A 24,158-nucleotide genomic window follows, 5' to 3' on the forward strand; every position below is an offset into this window, starting at 1 on the left:
TGCCCGCTCTCCTGACTGGTCCTCAGCAGAGAGGGCAGAGGAGGCGGTGCTAAGGTTGTCCATCATAGAACCATACAGAACCACAGAATGGTTTGAGTTGGGAGGGACTTTTAAAGGTCATTCAGTCCAACCCACCTGCAATGAGCAAGGACATCTTCAACTAGATCAGGTTGCTCGGAGCCCCGTCCAACCTGACCTGGAATGTTTCCAGGGATGGGGCATCCACCACCTCTCTGGGCAACCTGTGCCAGTGCTTCACCCCCCTCACGGTAAAAAATGTCTTCCTTAAGTCTAGTCCGAATCTGGCCTCTTTTAGTTTAAAACCATTACCCCTTGTCCTATCGCTACAGGCCCTATTAGAACGTCTGCGCCCATCTTTCTCATAAGCCTCCTTTAAGTATTGAAAGGCCGCAATAAGGTATTCCCGGAGCCTTCTCTTCTTCAGGCTGAAGAACCCCAACTATCTCAGCCTTTCTTCATAGGAGAGGTATTCCATCCCCCTGATCATTTTCGTGACCCTCCTCTGGACCTGATCCAACAGGTGTCTTTCTTATGCTGAGGGCTCCAGAGCTGGATGCAGTACTCCAGGTGGGGTCTCAGCAGAGCAGAGTGGAGGGGCAGAATCACCTCCCTCCACCTGCTGGCCACGCTTCTTGGGATGCAGCCCAGGATACGATTGGCCTTCTGGCCTGCGAGCGCACGTTGCTGGCTCATGTCCAGCTTTTCATCCACCAGTACCCCCAAGTCCATACAGTGGGATCAAGAATCTGCCAAAGTCACAGTGGTGAAAAAGAGCTATAAACCTGGGTTTTTTTTGGACAATCAATCATAGACAAGGTATCCTCCTCAGGCAAAGAAGAAAGGAGGAGCTATAGAGCGAAGGGGTGAGCCACAGGTGCCCCAAACATTATGAAAGTTTGGGTTGAGCTCTGAATTCAAATCTGCAAGCTCAAACTGGCCCCACTCTGGAGCCAGAGTGCCCTGCCACTCCCCTCAACCCCTGCTAATCAGGCAGATCAATAGGCTAAAAGCAGGGCATTTCCTGGGGCCTGGGCTGCGCAGTCCTATTGCCATTTTCACAGCAGTCCTACAGCTCCATGATGATGATTACAGCCCTTTCCACAGGGGAAGCGATTACGAATTCTGTTGTAGCTAATTGTAAATTAGCTAATTATCTTCTCCATGGTACCTTGCTGGAAAATACATGAACCTTGTAAAATGGAGGTGTTTCAAAAATTAGGACGGGGAAAAAAAACCCAACAACCACCGCCAAAAACCCAACCCACTCTGGAAAAAACAGAAACCTACTGCTACCTAACACCAAACAATAGCAACCAAACCCTCCTTCCACTTGCACAGGCTCCTAATTCCCCCCTTTTCACTCCCCCTCCCCATATCAAACAACACCCACAAGGGGCTAATTCTGCTGCAGGCTTTGAAATGTTTGCTAAGTTCACCTGTTCCTTGCAGCTGGGTGTTGTGGGGCATCCCTAATCACATCTTAGCAGGAGTGATTTCTTTGTGCTGATCTCTTCCCCTCCTCCCTCCCTGGTTTGGTTTTACTTAACAGATTCTTTATATCCCATACTTTAGCAGATATGATTGCACAGCTGCCGGTCTCCAACTGCTGGAGACAGAGGCTTTGAGACACCCGGGCTAGAGAGAATAACAGCTAATCTGAACAGCTGTGTGATGGGGACAAGTGCAAATGAATATAAGCCCAGGTGTGGGAGCATAATTCTCCTGCACAAAGAAGAAAGCTTCATCCCACAGGTGCATTACTCTCCACTGTTGCATCTGAAAAACTTAGTTTGAAGGATTGTTCTTATTTAATTGCTTGGCTGCACTCTAGGCCTTGACTTGGACATGGATCCTGTATACAGAGTGAAAGAACAGCTGTACGAGAGACTGTCTGACTCAGTGTGCTGCCTCTGTCAATGGCCAATTGCGGATGTCTAGGAAAGAGTATAAGAACAGGGTAAGCAATTTTGTTAACCCCCCAAAATACTCTCCTATTCTCCAGTGTTCTCCAGGGACACCTGGAGTCTGAAGCATTTTTTTCATATGTAATAGTTTTTGAAGTGTCTTTCTTTGATGTAATTGTTCAGTGGGCTTTTGAACCCATGTAAACTGTGAGCATTCACCACATCCTGCAGCAAGACGTCCTGCAGCTTAATCATGCATTGTGTTAAGAACTGCTTCCTTTTGTTTATTTTGCACATGCCACAAACTATTTGCAACTGACAGGTCCTAGCTCTTGTTTTGGAAGAGTGGAAATCACTCCTGACCCAGTTATGGAAGAGTGGACCCATGAGGTTATGCAAGAGCTTGGCCAGAGCTTCTGTCTGTACACCTTATACTGGTATTTGGGACTTCTGGGTCCTGTCTCAAGCCATGCTCTGGATATCATGGAAGGCAAAATCACTTTTCCCTTAGTGTGATTTGTTATTCCTGGTACCAGAGAGGTGGATGACCATGTAGTTACTGTTACTAAATACTTACAATACATCTCTGCCAAGGACAGCTGCCTCAGTGGAAATATGGGCTACATAAATTACCCAGTGCAAAAGGCAGCCTCAGTTTCCCCATCTGCAAAAAGAATAATTGGTGCTTGCACCAAGCAAAACTGGGCATTGCTTGGTGTTTGCTACAACACAGGAATACAGGGAGCTCTGGCAGTAATAATGGAAGGCACCTGGCAGGCTGGTGGTCAGATCTATGGCTGAATCCTCTGACGATTTCTATCAATCAGATTTAAGTGGCTGGAGCTTCCCCAACTCCTTGTTCATGCAAGAGGACTCCATGGTGGGGGTAAGTCAAGGTAGGGTTTAGTTTTGAATGGAAAGCCCTGCTTTTGCGAACGACAATGACTGTGGATCTTGGAGTCGTCTTCCAGGGAGAGATTTTCATGTCCTGCAATGGTGTGATCCCTAAAGACAGTGCCACAGTGGTTTAGGTACATGTGTCCAAGAGAAAACAGATGTTGGCTGCTGTTGGCCCTATGAGCAACTGGAAAGAAATTTAACATGTTGCCAACTGGTGAAACCAAAGTCTAAGTTTATGTTTTTAAATTAAATGTGTCTGGGCCTATTCTCTACTTTCAGGGTCCTCATCCATACTACAGTCTTATCGTCCTGAGCAGAGAGACCTGCTTGACAGGGAACTGGAAGAGTGCAGCAGCTGCTAAACCATGTCAAGAAATTGTTTGGGAGAGCAGGCATATGAACAGAATGGCTAAAGTGAAGAGCTAGGACAGAAATGGACAGAGATGGAGAAGAAAGTTCAGACCAGGAGGATGAATGCTGTCTGGGCTTGGCTGGCCTGTGCTCCTGTGGCAAGACCTGCTGTCTACCTGCACTGAAGTGAAATCCAACCTTAAACCTACAGCCTCATCTGGACAATTCAGATGAAAGCACACTCAGGCTTCCCCTGTGCAGATACAATGTAGGTTATGGACAAAACTTGGAGAGCAGGCCAAGCAAGCCCTGCTATGAAGACATAGCCTAAATGATTCTTTCAACGGCAGAATGTCCTTGTACAGCTGAGAATATTATAACCCCAAGACAAATATCAGTAGTTCTGACTTGCTGAACAGCACCGTCACAACTGTCCATTGCCAAGAGATGCTATTCCCTGTGCAAATCTTAAATGGCAGGTTTTATGGTGTTTGATATTGAGCTGGGAAAACAACTCGCAATGACCCACTTTATTAGTAGGGGTCCTTTAGCCCTTGCTTAGGAAAGCTGGTGGTGAGAGCAGTCTAAAACCTGGTGTCATGCAAAGCACAAAGACTCTGCCTGATTTGTGCCTGGCAGATCATAATTCTTCCAAGTTTATTCATTATCTGAAACACCCAACTGGAATATTTCTGTGAAAGATTCATGAGTTGATGCTTTTTATGAAAAGACTCAAGAGTCAAAATCTGACCTTTTCAAATTCAATGTATAACCCAAACACACACATTCTCTTCACCATCCCTCCACAATAGGAAGACTATCTGAAATCAAATCAGCCTTCCAATCATGAAAAAAAAATCTTGCCTCTTTCCCTAGATATTAGCAGCCTGTGCTTACAGTTCCCATTTCCCAGGAACACCTGTGGAAATGTTCATGGGAGAAAAGCACCTAAGGAAACCCAGCATCAAAGTGTGGAGGCACGCAGCTGTGCTCTAACTAAACTTTGCAGGATTTTCCATTACTGTTTGGTCTTTTTCCTCCTGCAAATCTACGGATGTTTCCCTGGCCCATCTTGATGGATTTCCTGCAGAAGGAGGTGAAAGAGAAGACTGTCTTGTACTATCAAATGACACCTCAAACGAACACTGAATTACATCACGCTTTTACACTCATCTTTCGGAGACAGCTCAGATTTGAATACAACTCCTACAGCCTTTGGTTCTGGGGAATTTAACACATCGTAATTCCTATGTGTAACATCCCCTTTTCACTCTGTGGCCACATAAGGCTGAGCCTGAAGGGCCGTTTGGTTTTCATGCTCATGCAGAGCAAAGCTTAGAAGCTTCTTGACAAACTCCGCAGGGTCAGTGGTGTCAAGGCTGGTATGTCAGGAAAATAAGTTTCAGTTCCTAAACTTATCTCACTGGTGACCTGTCGGGACTTTGAAACCCTTTCCAGAAGCCTAGAAGGCCAGGACATTAATCCATGGTAGCACTCCAGCCTTGAGCACCGAGGACTGTTGGAACAGCAAAGACATGGGCAGAAAGCGGGGTGGGAAGGACATATTTTCTCTTGCAGGAGCTGTGACGACATTTCAGATCAAATTAAACTTCAGTTTTTAAAGACTTCAGTGGAGGTAATTGAAACACTTCCTCACAATTGCCTGAACCTAAGTGCTATCTCTCTTTTCCTCTGTATATCATCTCTTTTCCCCCAAGCCTGAGACAGCCCTGCACGGCCACAGCCTCCTTAATATTAAAGACGGTGATTAAATGGGATTCACCAAAAGACAAAGGGCTGAAAACCTGCCAATTGTTAATCCCTCTTTCACTGTGCTTAAAAATTCCATTTCCTTCATTTGAAGAAAGGGCGGGGGGGAGAAAAGAGAATTATACGCCTATGTCTAATTTAAATTCTGGCGTCGCGGGTCCTGTTCCCTTCTCCCTCTCTTGACGTCTGAATATATTCCTTTATTACCATTATTACAGCTTTCTGATTGCATTAAAATTCATCCACACGCTTCTCTCCACATTCCACTTTTCTTTTGCCAGTTTTTTTGCTAATTCCCTTTTTCTCTCCCCTCTTCCCTCCCCACTTTCAAATTATACAGAATGTCATTAAAGATCTCCACAAAATGCCTCAACTCCTTTCTCTCTTGCTTTTATAAACTTGCTGGCTTTCTTCCTCTCCATCCCCTCGTCTACAAACAAAGAAAATGAAGGAGAGGCAAAAGAATACAATAATAATAAAGAAATCCAAGCAGCATGTCTCATAGGTCTCAATAACACCTTTCCTACATCATACAGCTCTGGGCCTAATGATCACTTCAGTTATGAAGCCGTATTTCACACAGAAGTTTTGTGTATTATTTGTTTGACACTTGTACCTGGAATTTGCAGCTAAAATCAAAAGTGGAATGTGCCAGGCTGTGTATGTAAGCATGGAAAGAGACAGTTCTGCCTGTAACTATAAGCAGAAAAATAAGGAGGTTAGAAATAGAAATATAATTTCACCCTGCTTTACAGAGGAAGAGCTGAAATCCCGTAAGGATTTGCTTATGGATGTGAGCAGGGGAGCTGGGCACGCAGTGCATATGCCCATTTACAGGTGATTAGTTCAAGATCTGAACTTAAAAGGGATCCACCCATTTAATCCTTCAGACATCCCACTGACTGCAAGGAGACCTTAAAAGTGATGTTTTTTCCCCACAAGGCAGATCACTTAAAAAGACGGTGTATCTTTGCTTAAACCAGTCCCACTTTATCTAGGTGGAAGTCCCAGTCTGGGGATTTTATAGGTAAAAATGAAGGTGAGAATTGAACTCCTCTCTTATATGGAATACCATCTGCCTTATAGGCATTTAAACTATAAGGTGGGGGCATGATACAGTGCCAGTGTGATGAGGCTGGGGTGACTGATCCCCCTAATCTGTCCTTGTGACTCGCCTAGCCCAGCTGGGAGGAAAAAGATGCTGTTGTGAAACTTTCTTTCATTTTCTCCAGTTCTTCCCAGGGTGCTTAAGTAGATTTTTTTGTTGTTGGTTTTTTTTCTATTATTATTTTTGTTGCTGTCACCTTCAATTACACTGATATAATGAAATGACTGTAACTGGATGAAAAACGGAATTTTCTTTCTATGGGAAATACTGATGTCTCAAAAAATGTGCTTCCACTTTGAATTGGAGAGGCCAAAGTTCTTGTGAAATGGAAATTCTTCAGTTGTGAAATGTTACAGGGTATTGTCTCAGAGGAATAAAAAGACTTTGTCTTAATAACCTCAAAACATAAAATATATAAAGCAGAATGGCTTTGGTTTTCAGCCAGACAAAAGAGAGTACATTTTCACACACTATATGAATAAATGAAAGACGTTTCTGCCATGAGATGTTGCTGAATGCAAAAGTCATAAATTAGCTCCAAGGAGAATGAGACAGATTAGTGGTGGTTGTGTCCACTCACTGCTATTAAACATGAAGATCCAGATGAAAATCTATCATAGTCACTAAACCTCTGTCTGCTGGAAGCTGGAGAATATTAAGGGAAGGGTCACTCTTTATAAAAGCTCTGTTCTTACTCTTTCTAACGGGCACTGCTGGAGCAGAGGATGCTGGACTAGACAAACCTTTGGTCTAACCCAAAACGGAAGCTGTTATGTTCTTAGTGGTTTAATACAATACAGACTTGAAACAAAATTAATCAAAAAGATCCTGTTAAAATGACAGGTTTGTACCTCCTGAAATGAGAGCTCGATGCATTAATTTAAAAAAAAATGTCCCCTGGCAAAAATCTCATTGAAATGGACCTTTTCCATGGGAACGTTTTGCCTTTTACAAAACTACACCTTCGGCTAGATAGCCGTTCCTTTGAAATGCTTTGGCCAACTCAACAAATGACCCAGGAAATGAATGGGTCTGCTTCAGGATGCCGCCTGGCAGGATCTAGGTTGACTTATCCACATACTCATTTAGACCATTATTCCAAGGTGCGTATGCGAAGGAACATTATATTCCAGTGATGCTACACCAGTGCTTGAAATAAACATCGGGGATTCAGGGTTAGAGCTGAAGCTTATTGAAGTTAATGAAAAAGAGTGCCATGGAGTCTTGCAGGCTTTGGATCAGACCATCAATTTGCTGAAGTGCTGCTCAGTATGTCTATACTGCTGCTGGGTATTGCAGATTCTCCCTGATGCAGAACGGCATATTACACCCGTGCCAGGGGAGGTCTGGTGAGGACGGAGCAGAAAGACAGCAGAGCCCGAATGATGCCGATCACACCTTTTGTGTGCTAGGGTTTGGGGGTCTGTATGTATATCCCTGATTTGGCCTCTTTTTTTAGCCTCCTTTCGCCACTCTTGCAATAAGGAAAAGAAAAACCAAAACCCTATGAAATCTCCAGCACAAGCAAAACTCATCCTTCCTCTGAATGGAAGACTTTCCTGCAAGCCTGACCCCAGGTTTTAAAACAGAAGTGCAGAGCAGTGAGGGAATGCAGGAAAACTGCGACCGGACAGTGTGGCCTGAAATGCCAGGCAGCAATGGCAGCGTGTGACGCAGGGATTGCCATAAAATTTATAATCAACACACTCACAGAGGAATCTTCCTTTAGTGAAAACAATATTCAGCACACACTTGGCTGGAAGCAAGGCCTGATGGACCCAGAAAGAAGTTACCCATAGACATGGGACACCCTGTGCCCTGCTCTGGAGCCCCCCAGGCACTTTGTCTCCCTGGATTTGGGCTGGTTTCAAACTCAGGAGAGACCCATCCCACTCACCGCATTGAGCGAAGTTCTCTCCTCTCACTGGGGAAAGTGAGACTCTTTTGATGTCACTTAGCATCCCCCTGCAAACGTTTTATTGAAGATTATTTCTTCCACTCACCCTCCCACCACCCCAACTCTCACCTCCGACTGGCTTTAAATGCCACTGTCATTTCCATCTGCTGACAGAGCTCTTTAACTGCCATGCCGAATGGCATTCGCTAAAACCAACTAATAGAGGGAAATGAGGTTAACCTTTAAGAAAGGTGAAAATGAGCCGGGTGCTATGCCAGCAGTAAAGAATAGTTCATAAACAGCCTCCTGCTGCAGAGGCAGTTTACTCCAGGCGCTGGCATTGCTGGTAGCTCTGTTTGCAGGTACATTTCAGGGGTGAGCTCGGCCAGGAGAAGGCACGGGACCTCTCCACTCACACAGTTTAGTCAGCCCTTGTCTGGCAGGCTTGTGGGGACAGTCCCACAATTCTGATCTTGGCTGCTGTTGTCTGAACTCACAGCAAACATGCATTGGCTGTAGTGGACGTGTATGACATATCCGTGGCTTGCACCAGCAGAGCTTTTCTCCACCATTTTCTTCCACAGCATGCAGAGAGATGGGAGTGCTCAGGGCCAAATCTTGCCTTGCCTGTCTCCTTGCTCAGTTCCTTCTTTCCACTGGTCTTTTTAAATTCTTCACAGCTCAGCCCAACACTACCTATTAGCTCTTACTGACTGACTTAAGGCTCTGCTTCTGTAAAAGTGGTATTGCTGAGTGGTCCTGCACTCCCTGAAGGACCATTATTGTCCTTTTGTTTTTCTTCAGGCTTAATGAACTTGTCTCCTTGCTCATCCAAGAGTTGGATAAAATCTTGGTTTTAAACCACAACTTGATCCTACATGTGCCATTCCCAAGCTCATACCTGAGACCCTGTGCTATGCAACTCATGAAGGAGAGCGAACAGGCAGAGCTGGGGACCAGTGATCATGCACTTCCATACAACAACTGGAAGAGGAGGGGCATCTCTTAGTCTACACAGAAGATTAACAGCAGGTGTCTCTTACAAGAGGGAACTCAATATCTTGTGAGTTTGGGTACTAGAAGAAGGAGATGCAGCACAATGCCATGATGGGAACAAGACAAATAGTTGTTAAGAAATTTATTGTCAGCACTCTGCTTCATCTAATTTTAATTAGAATGGAGAACCTGAAGGATGCATATGCTACCAACTATGTTAACAACAACTGGCAGTATAGGACTGAGTCCGTACGAAGTGGGGATGCTGGTCTCCTGTTTTCAGTCAATTTTCTCCACTCACTTTGTATAGATGCATCTCTATTTTTACAGAAGTGGACTGAGGTTGGTCCTTTGTCTTACCCCTGCACAGTGGTGACCATACTATTGTCTTTCTCTTGCCATGGTACATTATCAATGCCAAAAGTACTTGAAACAGAAAATTATACACCTGGACCAAATGATCAGTGAGCCTAAATCTGCAAAGCTTCCTGAAACAAGGTCTTTAGAAGGTGTAAATCAATAATACAGGCATACACCATGCAATGATAGAATTATTTCTCCCACCAACACAGCTATGGCCAGATCAGCAAATATAAAAAACAGTTATGCCATTCCTACCCGAGATTAGTACCTGGAGAAATTCATTTCCTGATTCAGGGTAAAATCTGAGTCTCAGGTGAATTTCCAGCTACTGGAGCTTCACTGTCCACATGGGAAAACATAACCCTCAGCAGGCTCTTTCCACCACAAACTTCATCACCACTAATAATGCTTTTTGGCTAACACTGCTTTTTGGGGTGTGTGGAGAAAGCAGGGCTGTGCAAGCCAGATCTGAACCCGGCTGTGGTTGCTATTACTGCAACAGTACTGTAACTGTGCTAAGGGGAGTCATCTTTTCCCTTCATCAGTAGCAAGGACCCAGAGACACAGAGAGAGACAGAGAGCGAAGGTGCTGTTTTATAGCAAGCCTTTTCTGAGCTTGAGAGCTCACTGTGCTATTATTTTCCCCTTTTCCCCTCATTTGAGGCCTTTTTTGTGTTTCATGTTTGGCCCTTGGCAGGCTGAGAGACATGCTGACAAGTTGTAACTCTCACTCGGCTCCGCGAGGGCTTTGTTCTCTGCGTGCGTGGCACAGACTTGCTTCCTCTTTCAAAATGTGACAGCGAGCGATAACATTGACACAGAGAGCCAGCGCGTGGTCTCGGCATGCTCCCTATGCTAAAGACCCTCTCCAGTCATCTGCAGCATCAGTCAGGAAGCAAATATGGACATTGTGCAAGAAAAAAACTAGTAGCAATGGCCCCTTCTTCCTCCCCAAACCCCCTTGACCCCAGGCTAGTCAGAGGCTCACAGGGCTTATCATCAAAAAGGGATTTTCAGTGATCTGGTCTCTCCCCCTGTGTACTGGAGATGCCCACAGAGCTGCCCCCAGGAGCTTCCCATACCATAGTCAAGCTGCCATGCCTAAGCGATTCTGCTGCTGCCCTGCAGCTATCTCCATAGGTTGTGTTTTGGCTCAAATCTGCGTCCCGGAGAGGGGTCATCTCACTATGAGGACAACGGGCAGAGCAACCATCAGCATCATAGTCTGCTTTGATGCGCATCCTCTTGTGACAAGAGCCTGACTCTGACTTCTCACTTTAATGTGTTTGGCACTGCGTTCAAATTAGAAAAGTTTCAGAGAAAAGTTCAGCCTCTCTCCAGCTGATTAAATCACTCCTTAGTATATAGGCTTTTTTCCCAGAAAAGATACTTCCATAAAGACCCCAGTCTCTTGGAGCTCTCTCAGGCAAGGATGAGCACAACTCTTTAAGCCTGAGACTTTGAGGCATCTGTTTCATTTATACAGGTCTCTTCAAAATCTTTTACAGTTTTCAAAAGGTGAACACCAGGCTGGGATCAGTTTGCCAGAGCACTCCTGCACCAACGCTACCTACTGAAAAATCATCTTTGTCGTCCAGTTTCCTTGTTTATACAGCAAGAGGTCCCATTAGATGGTTTTGCCCACCACCATGCTGGGAGCTAGTGTTGACTTCCTCAGCCGTGCTAACCACTTTTCTAGGTCATTGCCTAGGTACTTTTCTAGGTCGCTGTCTTATGAAACATAACCCCTCATTCTTTAGGCCTGGTTTTTAGCCTTATTCCTCCATGAGTCAGCTTAGATTTGGTTCTGCAGAAACACGCACATAATGCCTCAGACAGCCAAAGCTCGTTCAGAGTGACCTACGTGACTCAGATGACTCTGTATCAGAGTCCCATCCTTACAATTTTCCATTTTGTGTTATCCACAGATTTTATCAGCCAGGATATTAAATATCATTCCACATCATTCATGACAATGCTGACTAGCATCAGAGCTGGTACTGATCTGTGCAAAACCCTGCTGCAAAGACCCTCACTATATCATGCTTTCTCTTTGACAACTGCATTTTGAGATTTGTCCATTACCCACTTCTTAATCCATTTAATGTCCGCCCTCTTGAATGCTGTACTCAGCAGGAACTACAAGGAAGTTCCAATTCTAGAGATCCAACCTTTGCAGCTCATGATAGCTTCTACTGATAAGGAAAACTCAATCAGTCAGTTTTGCCAAGGGGAAGATAGGATCTCAAAGACACATAGCCCCTCTCCTCCCTTCCCTTGCCTCTGGCATTGTTCCTTCTCACTGGCTGGAACAGCAGGCCTTCACCTCTGTTGCAGCACAGTCCTCTAACACTGGCATTTAAGGAATATTGTATTTTCCTAAGTATAGGCCATGTTCTCCACATATTGTCACAAAAGCTGGGCATGGTCCTCAATTATGTCTGTTCTTTGCTCTCGGTTATTACAGCTTATTGCTAAAGGCTGGTTCATTCACAGGTTGTGTTTGCTATGCAGATGTAGACATTACCTTTGCAAATACAGTGGTTCAGCTACCACAAGAAGGACCCTGTTCTTCTCCATCATGTCCTTACCATTATTATGTCTGCAGGAGCCTGGGATGAAATAGCCTCTACAAGCTAGTCCCACAGAGAGTGTGAGAGCTGGAGAGACCAGCAACTAAAGGAGAACAAAGTCACAGTTCTGAAGAGTGCTTCATGCAAGGGGAAACTCAGGACAGTTTTTTCCTTTCCCCACCTCAACATCTTTTTCCTGGGAGCAGAAGTAATCGTATTGAATGCACTCAGAGATTTCCCTGCATGGGGAAGCAATGTAAGGCAATAGGATTCTTATCATTCAGCTTCCCTGAACATTTCTCTGAGCTAGAAACAAAGCCCAGGTCCCAGTTGGGATGACATTTATTTAGCATATGTAATGTTAACCAAAAGAAAGTCAGGGAACATGCACTGAACCCTGCTTTGACTGTTCCACTGTTTAACTATTGACTATTACCCTGACTAATTTTTGGCCTCTTCCAGCCACTTTGTCCCTGACTGAGGAAGGTCTAGCCCTGGGTGATATGGTGGTCTTTGGTCTTACAGGCAGCTACTGGCCCTGTCTTTCTTTCAGGTAGCAGCATGCACCTTGTCTGAGTGGAGGCTAGGACCCAGAGAACAGGGGCTTGAAGGATTTGGTGCAGGCTTTCCTGAATTTTAACAAAAACACTGAAATTTTGCCCATCAATAATCCACTCATGGGTAAGATGCAGCAATTTGTCCCCAGCTCCCTAGGTAGTGGTCTTACATTCAAGAGAAGGCCTTTATCTCCCTGTTTCTGCTCTTAAATGTGAGAGTAGTTCTGGGCAAAACTCTTTGTTTTCATTTTTTCATCTCTCCATCTGCAATCCAGGGGAATTTTGGCCTTGGTTGTTTTGAGATCCAATTCTGAAAGAACATGTTATCACAGTAATAACAGCATAGCTATAATGCTGCTCTAACATATTCATTCAATGTTGTCCAAGCAGTAGTAGGTGGAGGTCTTAGCCCCAATTCAGGATTGGGGAAACTGAGGCACAGTGAAGTTAAGAGGAACATAGGCTGGAATAGACTCTGGGAGTTGTGACCGTTCGCCTTGCAGTGCAACCCAGCAGAAATCATGGTCCTTTCCTCTGGGTCTGGACTTTTCCACAGTGCTTTCAGAGCCCTAGTCCGTAATCCTGACTCCAGAGAGCTGTGCACAGGCTGCTTAAATTATATTAAATCACAAGATTCAGAGTTCAGTTCACTCAGAAAATGTGTGTGTATGTCTGTGTGTTTGCATATGGATGCGTGCAGCGTGTGGGTGTGATTCCCTAAATACAAGGCGAAGTGCCTATCACAGAGAATAGACCTTAAAAGGGTTTCTGAGCTGTAAGTGAGAAACCAAAGCTGGGAAGAAAAAACATAAAGCAAAAAGGCAACCATCCCACAACCACCAACAACTCAAATTAAAAAGCAATTTTGTGTGTAAGAAAAAGAAAGCTTTGGAAATACAGGCATAAATGACATTTGTTGTGAAATGCCTCCCCCACTCCTGTCCCTGAGTGATAAGGAAATGAGCTGGATGCCAGGGAAACTTCAGGTTGGATTCAGGCAACAGAAACATTTTCAGGTCAAGCTTCATTTGATGTTAGCTTGAGTTCCCCTATTAGCTGGCACCGGGCAACGGTGCCACTGCCATCACTCTCCAAGCCCTTGTGTCCCCAAGCCCTTGTGTCCCCACAACAGCTCCAGGGAGATGCGGGCAGGCGCCCATGGGCAGGCAGCTCCTTCATGACTTCCCCTCTGGCAAATACTACCACCAAAATGCCACCCCCACCCTCTGCTTTACGTGAGGTCCTGGTGTGTGATGGCATCTCCATCCCAAGAGCCTGGTGCTGCCTTCCAGGGAGCAAACCTGCAGGAGGGCTTGGGAAAGAGGAGAAACTGCCCCCCGCCCAGGAGAGCCCATGTGACCCAGGACCCTGCCAGGACTCTCCACTGCTCTGGTTCACTTTATGGAGGAGCAGGGAGCCAAGCAGGCAGCACTGCCAACATCTGGGGAACTGAGGTGGCTGACAGCTGTCAATCAATGTTAACACAAGTGAGAGAGACCCAACCGAAAGGTGCACCAGAAAGAGTGGTGGGTGCCTAGCATGGGCAGAGGGAAACCAACTGAAGTATTTAAAATGCCAGAGAGAGTGTGAAAGAGTATTTTTTCCTTGTCTCTGGTGGAGTTGAGGTCACTGCCTCATCTCCACCCAGTAAGTCCTCAGAAATCTCTGCATGGTGCCGGATCCAGCCCAGCACCGAGCACTGCCTTGGAGGTGCTGAAAGGCTGGCAGGATGGGGGCTGCTGCTGATTTACTTCCTCACTACTGTTTGGGTGAGTGGCAAGGTAGGAAAGGGGGAATGATTGAAATGAGTGGAGAGAGAAGAAAGGGGGAAGAAAAGATAATAAGAAAGCCCCCGCTGCCCTCTGCCATTGTGCTGTGCACTAGAAGGCTCCCTACAGAATTACGCTGTCGTCTTGCAGGAAAGCATGTAATAACTGAAAATACAGTGTCAAAAGGAATTTTTCAGGCTTTGACAGCTCATAAATTACAGTTCGTTGACTTCTTCCTGGGTCTAGATTTAAATTAATAGGCAGGCAGATATATATTTCTATTGCTCCTTTCTCCTGAGCAGTAGCAGTTGTGGAAGTGACGCAGTTTCTCACAGCTCCGTCTCCCCGTTCCCTCCCTCCCTTACAAGCAGACTCCCCCCAGTGCAGATCAGCTCCACTTGCTCTCAAACCCCAGGGTGTGGCAGAGTGGTCCTCCCGACACTGCCTCTCCCCAGCACACAAGCGGGGAAAACAAAGGCAAAGAAATTCACTGTTCCTGTAGCAAATGGTTTCTTCACAAATTCAAGCCCTTTCAGAGGAGATATTTGGCAGAAAATGGTCATAGGCAAGTAAAGGTCACAGATGCTCAGGTATGTCAGGGATGGCTGCAGCATTCAAAGTGAAAGCAAGTGAAAAGAATAGGCTTGCCTTCTAAATACATCAAAATGAGATGAGATGGCCATCTATGAACGAATGTGCATTGCTCTTTCCACGAAACTGTAGGTGCTCACCTATAGTGAGAATAAATGTGACTACGTGAAGGGATGGATGGACAGACAGACAGTTGCATATAATGGCAAACAGACTAGACAGGAGATCATAGCTCCAGAAGGTAGTCATGTTCTTCAAGGGATTACACTCTGCCTGCCTGAAATCTCTTGCAGATACTTCCATTTGGATGCAACGTTAGCCTGCATGAAAAATTTGCTGGTCTCGGCTGAACAGCTACCAACATTTTGCTGGTAGGAGAAATGATCTGAGAAGAGTTGAAGTTTGCACACCACGTGCAATGCTGTGGTGAGCAGGAATGCTCAACACTGTCCTGCCTGCACAGATCTGGAGTTGTTTGGTGGTGCATCAAAGCACAGTAGGTAGCTGGGGTGCTGGAGAAGACCTCTCGTTCTTTTGTGTGATGATGCGTTTATGAGTTTGGGACAGGACAACCTGAGGTCTGTCTGTGCTGTTGCTCTGCAGTTACAAGGAGCTCAGCCTGCATCAGTGATGGCTGTGAAATTCCTAGGAGGCTGTGGACTTGCAATACGTAAATAATAAAATGCATCAAGTGCTTTTAGGTCCTGCAGTTTGAAAAGGTCTCATGTAAAAAAGGGTTATTAATAGTATTTATGCTTCCTGCTACAAGTTGTAGTCTGTAGCCACCTAAGAAGCTAGGGCGAATATTGGGCTGCGTGCTCGACAGATCCTGTGAAAGAGCAGTCCGGGACACATTTGTTTTTGGGAGGGTGGCAATGACTCAGAGCTGGGAGCTGAACATTTCCCTCATTTGCCATAGTAACACAGCGAAAAGGAGTGAAAAGTGCAGAGCCAGAAGGAACATGAGTCCTGGCTGCCCTTACGGAGGTGTGTGAAGGGACGAGTGCTATAATCACACATTTGAATCATCTGAAAGATCTTTGCGCTCTCACTACCGGCTGTGTTAGTGCTGGCAACGAAGGGCGGTCACGACCCTCTGAGAAAGCAGCTTCTTGTGAAGTGCCGGGGACTGTGGATTTAGCCACCTCTCGGCTCAGCGGTCCCTGTGAGATGCTCTTCTCTGTGGGGCTGGGTGAGCTCAGAAGGTGGAAAAGGGAGCGAGAGGCTCTGGGGGTCTTGGTCAAGCTGAGCACAGGAATGGCAGGAGAGCCAGCAGTCCCAGGTGTTTGCCCTGCAGGGGGGCCTCCTGTGCGGTGACACAAGGATGTTTCTCATTGACTGACTCCACTATGAAATGGCCAGCTGCTGTGGTGTTCGACAGGATCTCCTGGTGCTCCTGGTGTGGGCTCCGGTGCAATGACTGCAACAACACAGCGGGGACGGAAGCCCAATTTCAGCTCATCGAGGAGAGAAATAACCTATTTAGTGCTTAAGGCTTCCCATTCTGCAGTTACCTAAGCTCTGAGTTCGACTGTTTAGAGGGAGGTGCTGTTTGGGTATGCTGGTGTCTTGAATGGGGAAAGTATTGGGATTAGGTGCTTAAATCTATTAGCTGTGACTCATTTCATGAAAACCTGTTCTGAGGAAGACACGTGTCTGCAATGCATCATTCAAAGAAGTACTGAATACCCCAGCAATGGTGGTCCGATCTTAGAGGGGTGGTGGTGGGTGACGAGTGCTGTCGTTTGCATTTTAGATGACAATTTGTGCAGCGATGGATAACTATCAGCCTCTCTCATAGCCTCACATGTACCTGTATCAGCACTATTTCAGTTGGAGTTACTAGAAAAAAAGTGTAAAAGAGTTCCAAATAAGTAAATGAATTCTTTAGCAGAGTTTCACAAAACCACTGAAGGCCCTTCTCCATGGCTTCCAGACCACAGCAGTGGAAAATTGCTTTCAGCTAATAGGTACCACTGACAAAAAGACTGCACTGATATCCAGCCTACGTCCTTTTGTCTTAATTTCAGCTCACAACTATTTCCCATCAGTTCTTCCCATCATCATCCTGGCCCCTCACCAGGACTATCTAATCTGTTATGCCCCTACAGCCCTCTGTGCCTTACTCTGATGAATACTTACTGCAATCCCCAGCTTTATGATTTGCAAAACAGCATTTTGCAGAGGACGCAAAGGCAGAAGTGACAGAGAAATAAGGCAACCTTTCAATCCATTTATCAAAGTCCTTGAAGTTCCCATTTCAAGGAAACAATCAGAAACAGGGAGCATAAAAATTGAATATGAAATCCAGGGCATTTTAAATAAATGGAAAGGTTAACAATAAAGCTGAGTCCCCTTGATGACAGTAAGAGAAAATCGGTCCTGAGGCCTGTTGATTCTGGATGGATCTTTTTTATTAGGAAGAGCCAATTGAATGAACTGATAGAAGAAAACCACAGAAATATAATGTTTATTCATTTCCTGTTTCTGTTTCCTTAATTGAATGTTTTGCTTTGCAAAGTGCAAAAAAATGGGTCTAATATTATGCTGTAGCCAAGCGAGACCCATTTAATCACACTCAATGGGTCAGAGTCTACATTAAGCCATGCGCTGTTGAGCTGCACCTGTATTCCCCTGGCAAAGGCATCATTAGCTGGCAAAGCTCATCCTGACGTTGCTGAAGACAGAGCGGCATGTATGAAACATCCCACCCTCGCTTGGAAATGGCAATAGTTAAAGCAACAACCAGGCAGGAACCTCACAATTAGACTTGGGAGCTAGAAGTCATGGCCGCTAATTTACTGCTGCCCATTAGACCGTCTCCTGGCTAAGGAGAAGTTGTTTTCATGATAGTTGTCTGGCATAATTATTTTCAGGCATAGAAACATTTAAATAATGAAGCTCAGAAGGTGTGATTTTTGAGCTGAGATCTCATCTATTTAGGTGTTTACAGCACATGTGTCATGATGATGTCTCAGCTTCAGGCTCAATGAACCAATGAGACCTTTAAGAGGTCATATTCTCCCATGTCTGTAAAATCTGTGAGGTTTCTTGCATCTTCTTCTAGAAAGTTTGATGCAGTCTCTTCTAAGGAAAGTGGTGCTGGACAATAGGCCATAGGTCCCATCTTCTGCTTGTTAGACGTTACAGCTCCGTGTTAAAATGAGGCATGGATGGAGCAAGCCCACACCTCTTCTTGAGAGGGAACTGGTTAAATACGAGGCAGACAATTAATTTCCCCACAGGGGTTTTGCAAAGGAGCCTATAGGGAATGTGGACTATTTCAGGAATAGCTGAGTACCAAACTCTCTTGGACTGTGCAGGAAATCTCAGATGCTTTTTATTATTGTTCTTGTGTAATATTGATCACGGTCTCAGAGCCAAGTGCCACCACTTTTTTTCACTGGCTCCAATGATGATCTTCAGGAGCGCCACAGACACTTAGAATCATGTTTCTCTTTCTTTTCGTTTAGATATCCTTCTCCTAATTTCCCTTGGTAACCTGCAGCATTAGCATATTTTCCCTCCTTGCTGCCAATGTTTGAGGTCGTGATGGCTGTGCTCAGTTCCTTGCACACAAGCATGCATGACAATGCCCTGAGTGTCACAACTGACCATGTTCGCCTGTGACGGCCTCAGCCAAGCAGCTGAAAAGTGAAAGAGTGAAGGAGCCCGAGCTCCTTTTTACCCTTTGGTTTCAGGTCCTCTGGGTCAGGCCCACAGGAGACTGGGGGGTAGTTTACACTGCCTGTCCTGTGACTAAGCAGAGGACTGCTATGCCCAGGGTGCTCAGTCTGACATCTCTCACCATCATGAAACGTACTAATTGGTTTTTTGTGAGTGTATTTTTTTTATTTAATGGTCCTCTAGGACACTGAACCTGCATTATGATCAGAGGCTGATGAGTTAAGGATATGGGGAATTAGGCTCAGCTGGGCATCTCAGCCAAGGGCTACAATAGCTTATTATAGTCTGTACAGTATTTCCAGCAAAATGCTTTGAAATCATAGAGCACCTTCTGTGTGAGGGACAGGGAACTCTTTACCATCAAGAAGGTAATGTGGAAAAGAAAGCAGGAAGCTTTTAACCCCTGTCAGTCATCTGTCTGCTTCTCAAGCCAAGGCCCAGAAAATCTCCCCCTCTAGCCTTTGCCATGACATAGTCCTGACAGCTCCGCACTCCCCCCAGCATTGAAGCACCCGATTGCATGTCTTTGTGTGTGTATGTGTGTGCACTTAAACCCAAGCAGTTCAAGCAAAATCTGGCACCACCTACTCAGCATCCGTTTGGTAACCAAATAAAAAACCCAGCAACCCCCCCAACTTGTATTAAGGTCCTACCAACATGCTACTTCCCCACCCTGTGTTGCAGAACAAGTTATTTGCCTTGGCATGCAGTGCAAAGGAGTTTTCTCTGTTAGATTTTGTTCCACAAGGACTAGCTGTTTCTGAGACTTGGGAAGAGACAAAATATCTATCTCACAGGATGAAAGCCAACATCTAATTCAAGAAAACTGGCAAGGAACTGATTTGGTGTAAGGCTATCTTAAAATTGCCTTCTGCTTCTTCTAGAACACCTGGTGCTTCTGAAAGCTTGATTGAAAACAGGCTACCAGATTCGATTTCTATCTATCATCTTCTTTATTCAGTGTTGCTTTAATTATTTCACATAATGTGCCTACCTTCATTTCTCCTCTGAGATGTTTCTGTAACCTAACTAAGCACGTATGACCTGAAAAGGGGTCTGGTTCTGTTGGAGATGATGACTCTGGGGTTCTGGCCCAGCAAAGGACAAGGCAACTATTTCTGCATGCTAGGGAAACATAAAGCCACAAACCTGTGCACATCATCTGGCATCAGATACACAAAACCACAGAGTTTAGTGAGGTGTGATTAAAGCAGGAAAAATAGTACTGGAAAGAAAGAAAAGGAGAGAGAGAGAGAAAAAAAAAGAAAAGAATTAATGTGATGGGGGAAAGCTTGCAGCACTCAGTCCTGCATTTCTCTTTTAGTACAGTGACAAGCGGCGTGAAGATGTTTGTGTCTGATAAAGTGGACATACAGAGCCAGGTCAGGGAACAGCTGGTTCTTTAATCACCTTGCTGGTCTGCTGGTCCACTGATTCAGGGTCAGGCTCTGCAGAGGCTGAGGGCAAGTCCTGGGCAAGAGCAGGAACTCCTGCGTCTCCCTACATTTAATATTCTGTTAGCTGTGCAGAATAGGTGATACCTTCTAGGAAACTAGAAAACCTCCCATCTTTCCAGAGAGTAAAGAATAGGCAGGTTATTTTGAAACATACTGATTTTCTGTGTTTTTCCTCAATTTCATAGACAGCCCCACTGACTCCTGGAGTCCCTGGGGAGGAGGAGTCTGCAGAGAAGCCAGGCCTTTTGAGGTGGCCTTGAAGACCACAGAGGCAACAGCTGTGTAGCAGGGTCCAAGCACATGTTTTTATAACCCCACAGCCAGGCTGATAAATGCTCCAGTGCTGTGAGTGGGAAGATGCTCTTGTATTTATTGGGAATAAATTCAAGTGAGTTGCTGATGTAACTCTTGTACCATATCATCTCGCCACACGCACACAGACACGAGCTTCTGCCGTCTTGTAAAGGCACTGGAAGGGTTTATGCACGTTGCAGCACCCTGGTTTCTACTGAACAGATCTGGCACATTGTACCAGATGAAGGTAATTTCCCTTCTCTATCTTGGAGGGTCAGAACCAATTAGCATAGTCCTTCCTACCGCTCCTGAGGGCAGGATAGGGTGTAATGTAGCCAAGGACTGATCTTGCCATGCAATATCATTGGGGGTGACACAGCTGAGCCCCTGATGAGATGTTTGTTGACATGTGTCAGGAAGGATCATGGCATGCTTCCCTACATGCCCAGGTGGATTGTGGGTATGCCAAAGGAGGCGGGGGGTTCGTAACATTTTCTAATATGGCATTTAAGACAAAAAAGAGTGAGCTGGGGCAGAACAAAACAAATTAATGTAGGATGACAACTGCCTTAAGGAACATCAGATGTCCAGAGAAAATCAAAAGAATTCTTCCCTCAAAGACTCCAATGTAAATTTTTGTATATATCTATATCTAAACATACATACATACATCTGTGTGTGCATGTGCATATAAAGGCAGATTGTCAGCTGGTACTCAATGGTAAAGTTCCACTGAAGTAGGGAAGGTATATGAAGGTGATTAAATATACATTACTTGTTTGCTTCCTGCATGTATGAGTTGAACACATTGACTACAAGTCATTTGTGTATATAGGTGTGTGCATGTGTAAATATTCTTTTCACTTTCTCATAGATCTTGGATACAGAAATTTTTCAAAGGTGACTAGAATGGGCAAAGGTTAGGAATAAAGCTTGTGTGTATGGATGTGGCAGCTATCTGGAGACGTGACTATAAGCACCAAGAGATGGAAGAATTGAATGATGTGATTCACAGGGCTTTGATTGCATGGAAGAGAGAGAAATTAAGGAAGAAATCTTCCACTGAATGGCTTCTTGGCATTGAATTCCTAAACCTGAAAAGTTGCCTTAAAAGAATGGGGGTGGAAATACCACAGTTTGAGAACTTAAAACAAAATACAACTAAAATGCTCAATTATGGAATAGCTAAAATAGGCAGAGATAAGAACTGGTAAATGTACATGAGTTTCATATTACCAAATCCTGCTGTTCTTTGAAGTCAATTTACAAACACTGAGATGCTTACAGATTATTCAGCACTGCAGAAGCCATCATTTAGCTGTAAGAAGTGTGGCACCCTCAGCTATCTGCCTGAATCAAATAACTCAGTATTCATCCTTTTAATGAAGCCATACCTCTGGGGCGAGATTTAAATTGCAGGTTAAAAAATACCCACATTTTGTATCTACAGATAGACTGGCCATTTAGATCGCTGTAACAGGTTGAGAGATATTTGAACAGCTAGGGAAGCTCAGTATGCTATTCCACTTACCCTGTGGTAGACACCTATATTTGGCCAGCTGCATTGATCTCTAGACCCCAGGCTGCACTGTCAAGATCTCCATTGACTGCAATGGGAACATAGGCTCCTCAACCTCATGTAGACGCCCACATCTGCAAACCTACAAGTAGGTGTCTCATTCTGGAGCTGTGTTATTGCTCAAATGAGCTATCCTCTATTTCAGTGTAATGCTGCTTCTTCTGCCAGGGCAAGGAGCATCGCTAGGGTCTGCAGAACAGGATTCAGCCTTTTAATATCACATCAGACATCTAAATCTGCGTACATCACTCCCCCGTCCCTTCACAGTCAACAGAGGTATTTGTGCCTCCAAAGGCTGATTCATCCTATCAACACTTATCTAAGAAAGGTCAGGCAAACTGCTCTGGGCACGTGCCCACCTCTTTCCACTAAGTATGAAGTAAGTTCAAAAAACTACTTTAGACTTAACCGTTAATATTCAGATGGCTAAATTTAGGTGAGATCAATCCTGCCCATAGCACATAAATTAAACACACATAATCTTCGGTCCCTAACTGTGCCTCCAAGTATGTTCTTGCTGGAAGTGGTACAGATACATATCACAGGTTATCTGACCAATCACAACCAACCAACACAGCTGGAACAACCAATATCAAATAAACACAGGGATTTTCTTTGTGGTAAATTCTACAGAGGTAAAAAAAATGCTCAAAATATGTGTCTTAATAACTATCTAAAATTACTGTTTGATGAACCCATAATATGCTTGCACATAGTGCATGAGGAGAAAAAACAAGTCAGAAGGAATTGGGAAAAACTATTATTTGCAAAGTATTCCACCATTAACACAATCTATAACTACTTCCTGCAAAACAACTCCCTTAGACAAAGGACAAAAGCATTCAAAAATGTGGTGATAGCTGGCAAGACTCTGCAGCTCCTAAGGTTTTAAGATATTTTAGAGAAATAATATTTTGCACATATGCAGCAGGTTTCACCTGAAGATCTCAAAGCACTTTGTAAATATATATGCGTTAATTAATCTTCACAGCAGCTCTATGAAGTAAGCACTGTAAATATAATTATCTTGATTTTACAGATGGTGAACTTGAGACTCAGAGCACTGAAATAACTCCCCCAAGTTCACACCATGAATCAGCAGCACCATAGTGACTGGAATCCAGCGGTTCCACTGCCACTTCTCTTTGCTAACCCAGATGACAAAAATCCGTTTGCTTATGGTAACAATAGGCTCCACACAGAGAAAAGAGCTGCTCTGGGACTTCACACTTTCTTGTTGGTAAAGTATTTTCCACCCTTTGGATAGGGGACATGATAAATGCACACAGTGTTATTTATTATTAATATGCTCATTAGTATCTGCGTCATTACCACTGGAGGAATGTTATCAATAGATGGTGTTGGTTAGCATGTCAGATCCTATCCCCTGTATCGAACATGGCCAATTCTGGTGGCTGTTTGCTGCTTAAAAGGACAATTTCCTTAATAAACAGTTCTTAAGAAGGCTCAGACAGCAGTCACACTTCCTGCATATCTTTCGTCTTCATTTAGTGTGACATTCCTGTTGTATCTTGTAAATAATCTGTGGTTGTCCCCACTGGGGAGAAACACAGTTTGATATAATGTCAGCCTGAGCTGAAACTGAGAAAGCTGAGCTTGTCGTGAAGGGGAGGGTCTCTCAAGTGCCCACATCTGAAATCTTCAACCTACTCTTACCTTAATAAAAAGTCAACCTGCCAGCATGTAAATGGCAGTGAACAAAAAGGGATGACATATGGCAAACACAGGCAGTAGTCAGTAGTAACGCTTGTGAATGGTGGAGGTGCTTGGGCTGTCAGAGCCGAGGGTCTTCTGCAGGGGCACGTGGCAGTCTCCTTAAAGAAATACAGGTACTTCATAGGGTGGGTGATGCATTTTGAAAGCATTTAAAGAGGAACTGCTTTGCTGTTTTCATCAGAACTAAATTCCTTCAGACTACTCCATTCGATTCTGTTCTGTTCTGCTCTGTTCCTTACATGCAGCCCATCTCCATAGGCTACCTTTGTTTATGGCAATCTGTGCTCCGACAGTGTGTCTTGATTTTTGTTTGGTGAGGATTATCTGTATTTATATATTATAATATTTTCTAATGCTCTGGGATTTGGAAAGGTATTTTCACCTGGTAAGATCCCAGCTGTGTCCATGCAGAGCCGTGCTAGACCTGAGTATCTGTCTGGGAATCCTGAAGGTTCATACTCTTTCAGACTATTCCCAGTATATTAATGTCAAATGGTACTAGACTTCACCCATTTCTCTCAGTAGAAATGGTAGCTCAACCTCCATAAGAATGTTTTAATATTCTTTCTGATGTGGCAGAGAACAAGAAAAAAAAAAAACAAAA

The 24,158-nt window shown here is 44.6% G+C and overlaps 1 protein-coding gene across 10 annotated transcripts in view; it reads right to left on the bottom strand.

The window, feature by feature from the left end:
* CELF4 (CUGBP, Elav-like family member 4) overlaps positions 1 to 24,158 on the bottom strand; it is a 703,102-nt gene that overhangs the window by 91,372 nt on the left and 587,572 nt on the right. For 2 of the 10 annotated variants that reach the window (XM_009275248.1, XM_019470978.1), the window contains exons 4-5: positions 17,547 to 17,557; positions 14,167 to 14,182 (exon numbers count right to left, since the gene is read on the bottom strand). The exons of the other annotated variants lie outside the window; for them this stretch is intronic. In XM_009275248.1, coding sequence (XP_009273523.1) covers positions 14,167 to 14,182; positions 17,547 to 17,557 — 27 coding nt within the window. The remainder of the gene's footprint in view (positions 1 to 14,166; positions 14,183 to 17,546; positions 17,558 to 24,158) is intronic. 10 annotated transcript variants of the gene reach the window in all.

Source organism: Aptenodytes forsteri, unplaced genomic scaffold (genome assembly GCF_000699145.1).
Source record: "Aptenodytes forsteri isolate BGI_AS27 unplaced genomic scaffold, ASM69914v1 Scaffold266, whole genome shotgun sequence".
Taxonomy (NCBI): domain Eukaryota; kingdom Metazoa; phylum Chordata; class Aves; order Sphenisciformes; family Spheniscidae; genus Aptenodytes; species Aptenodytes forsteri.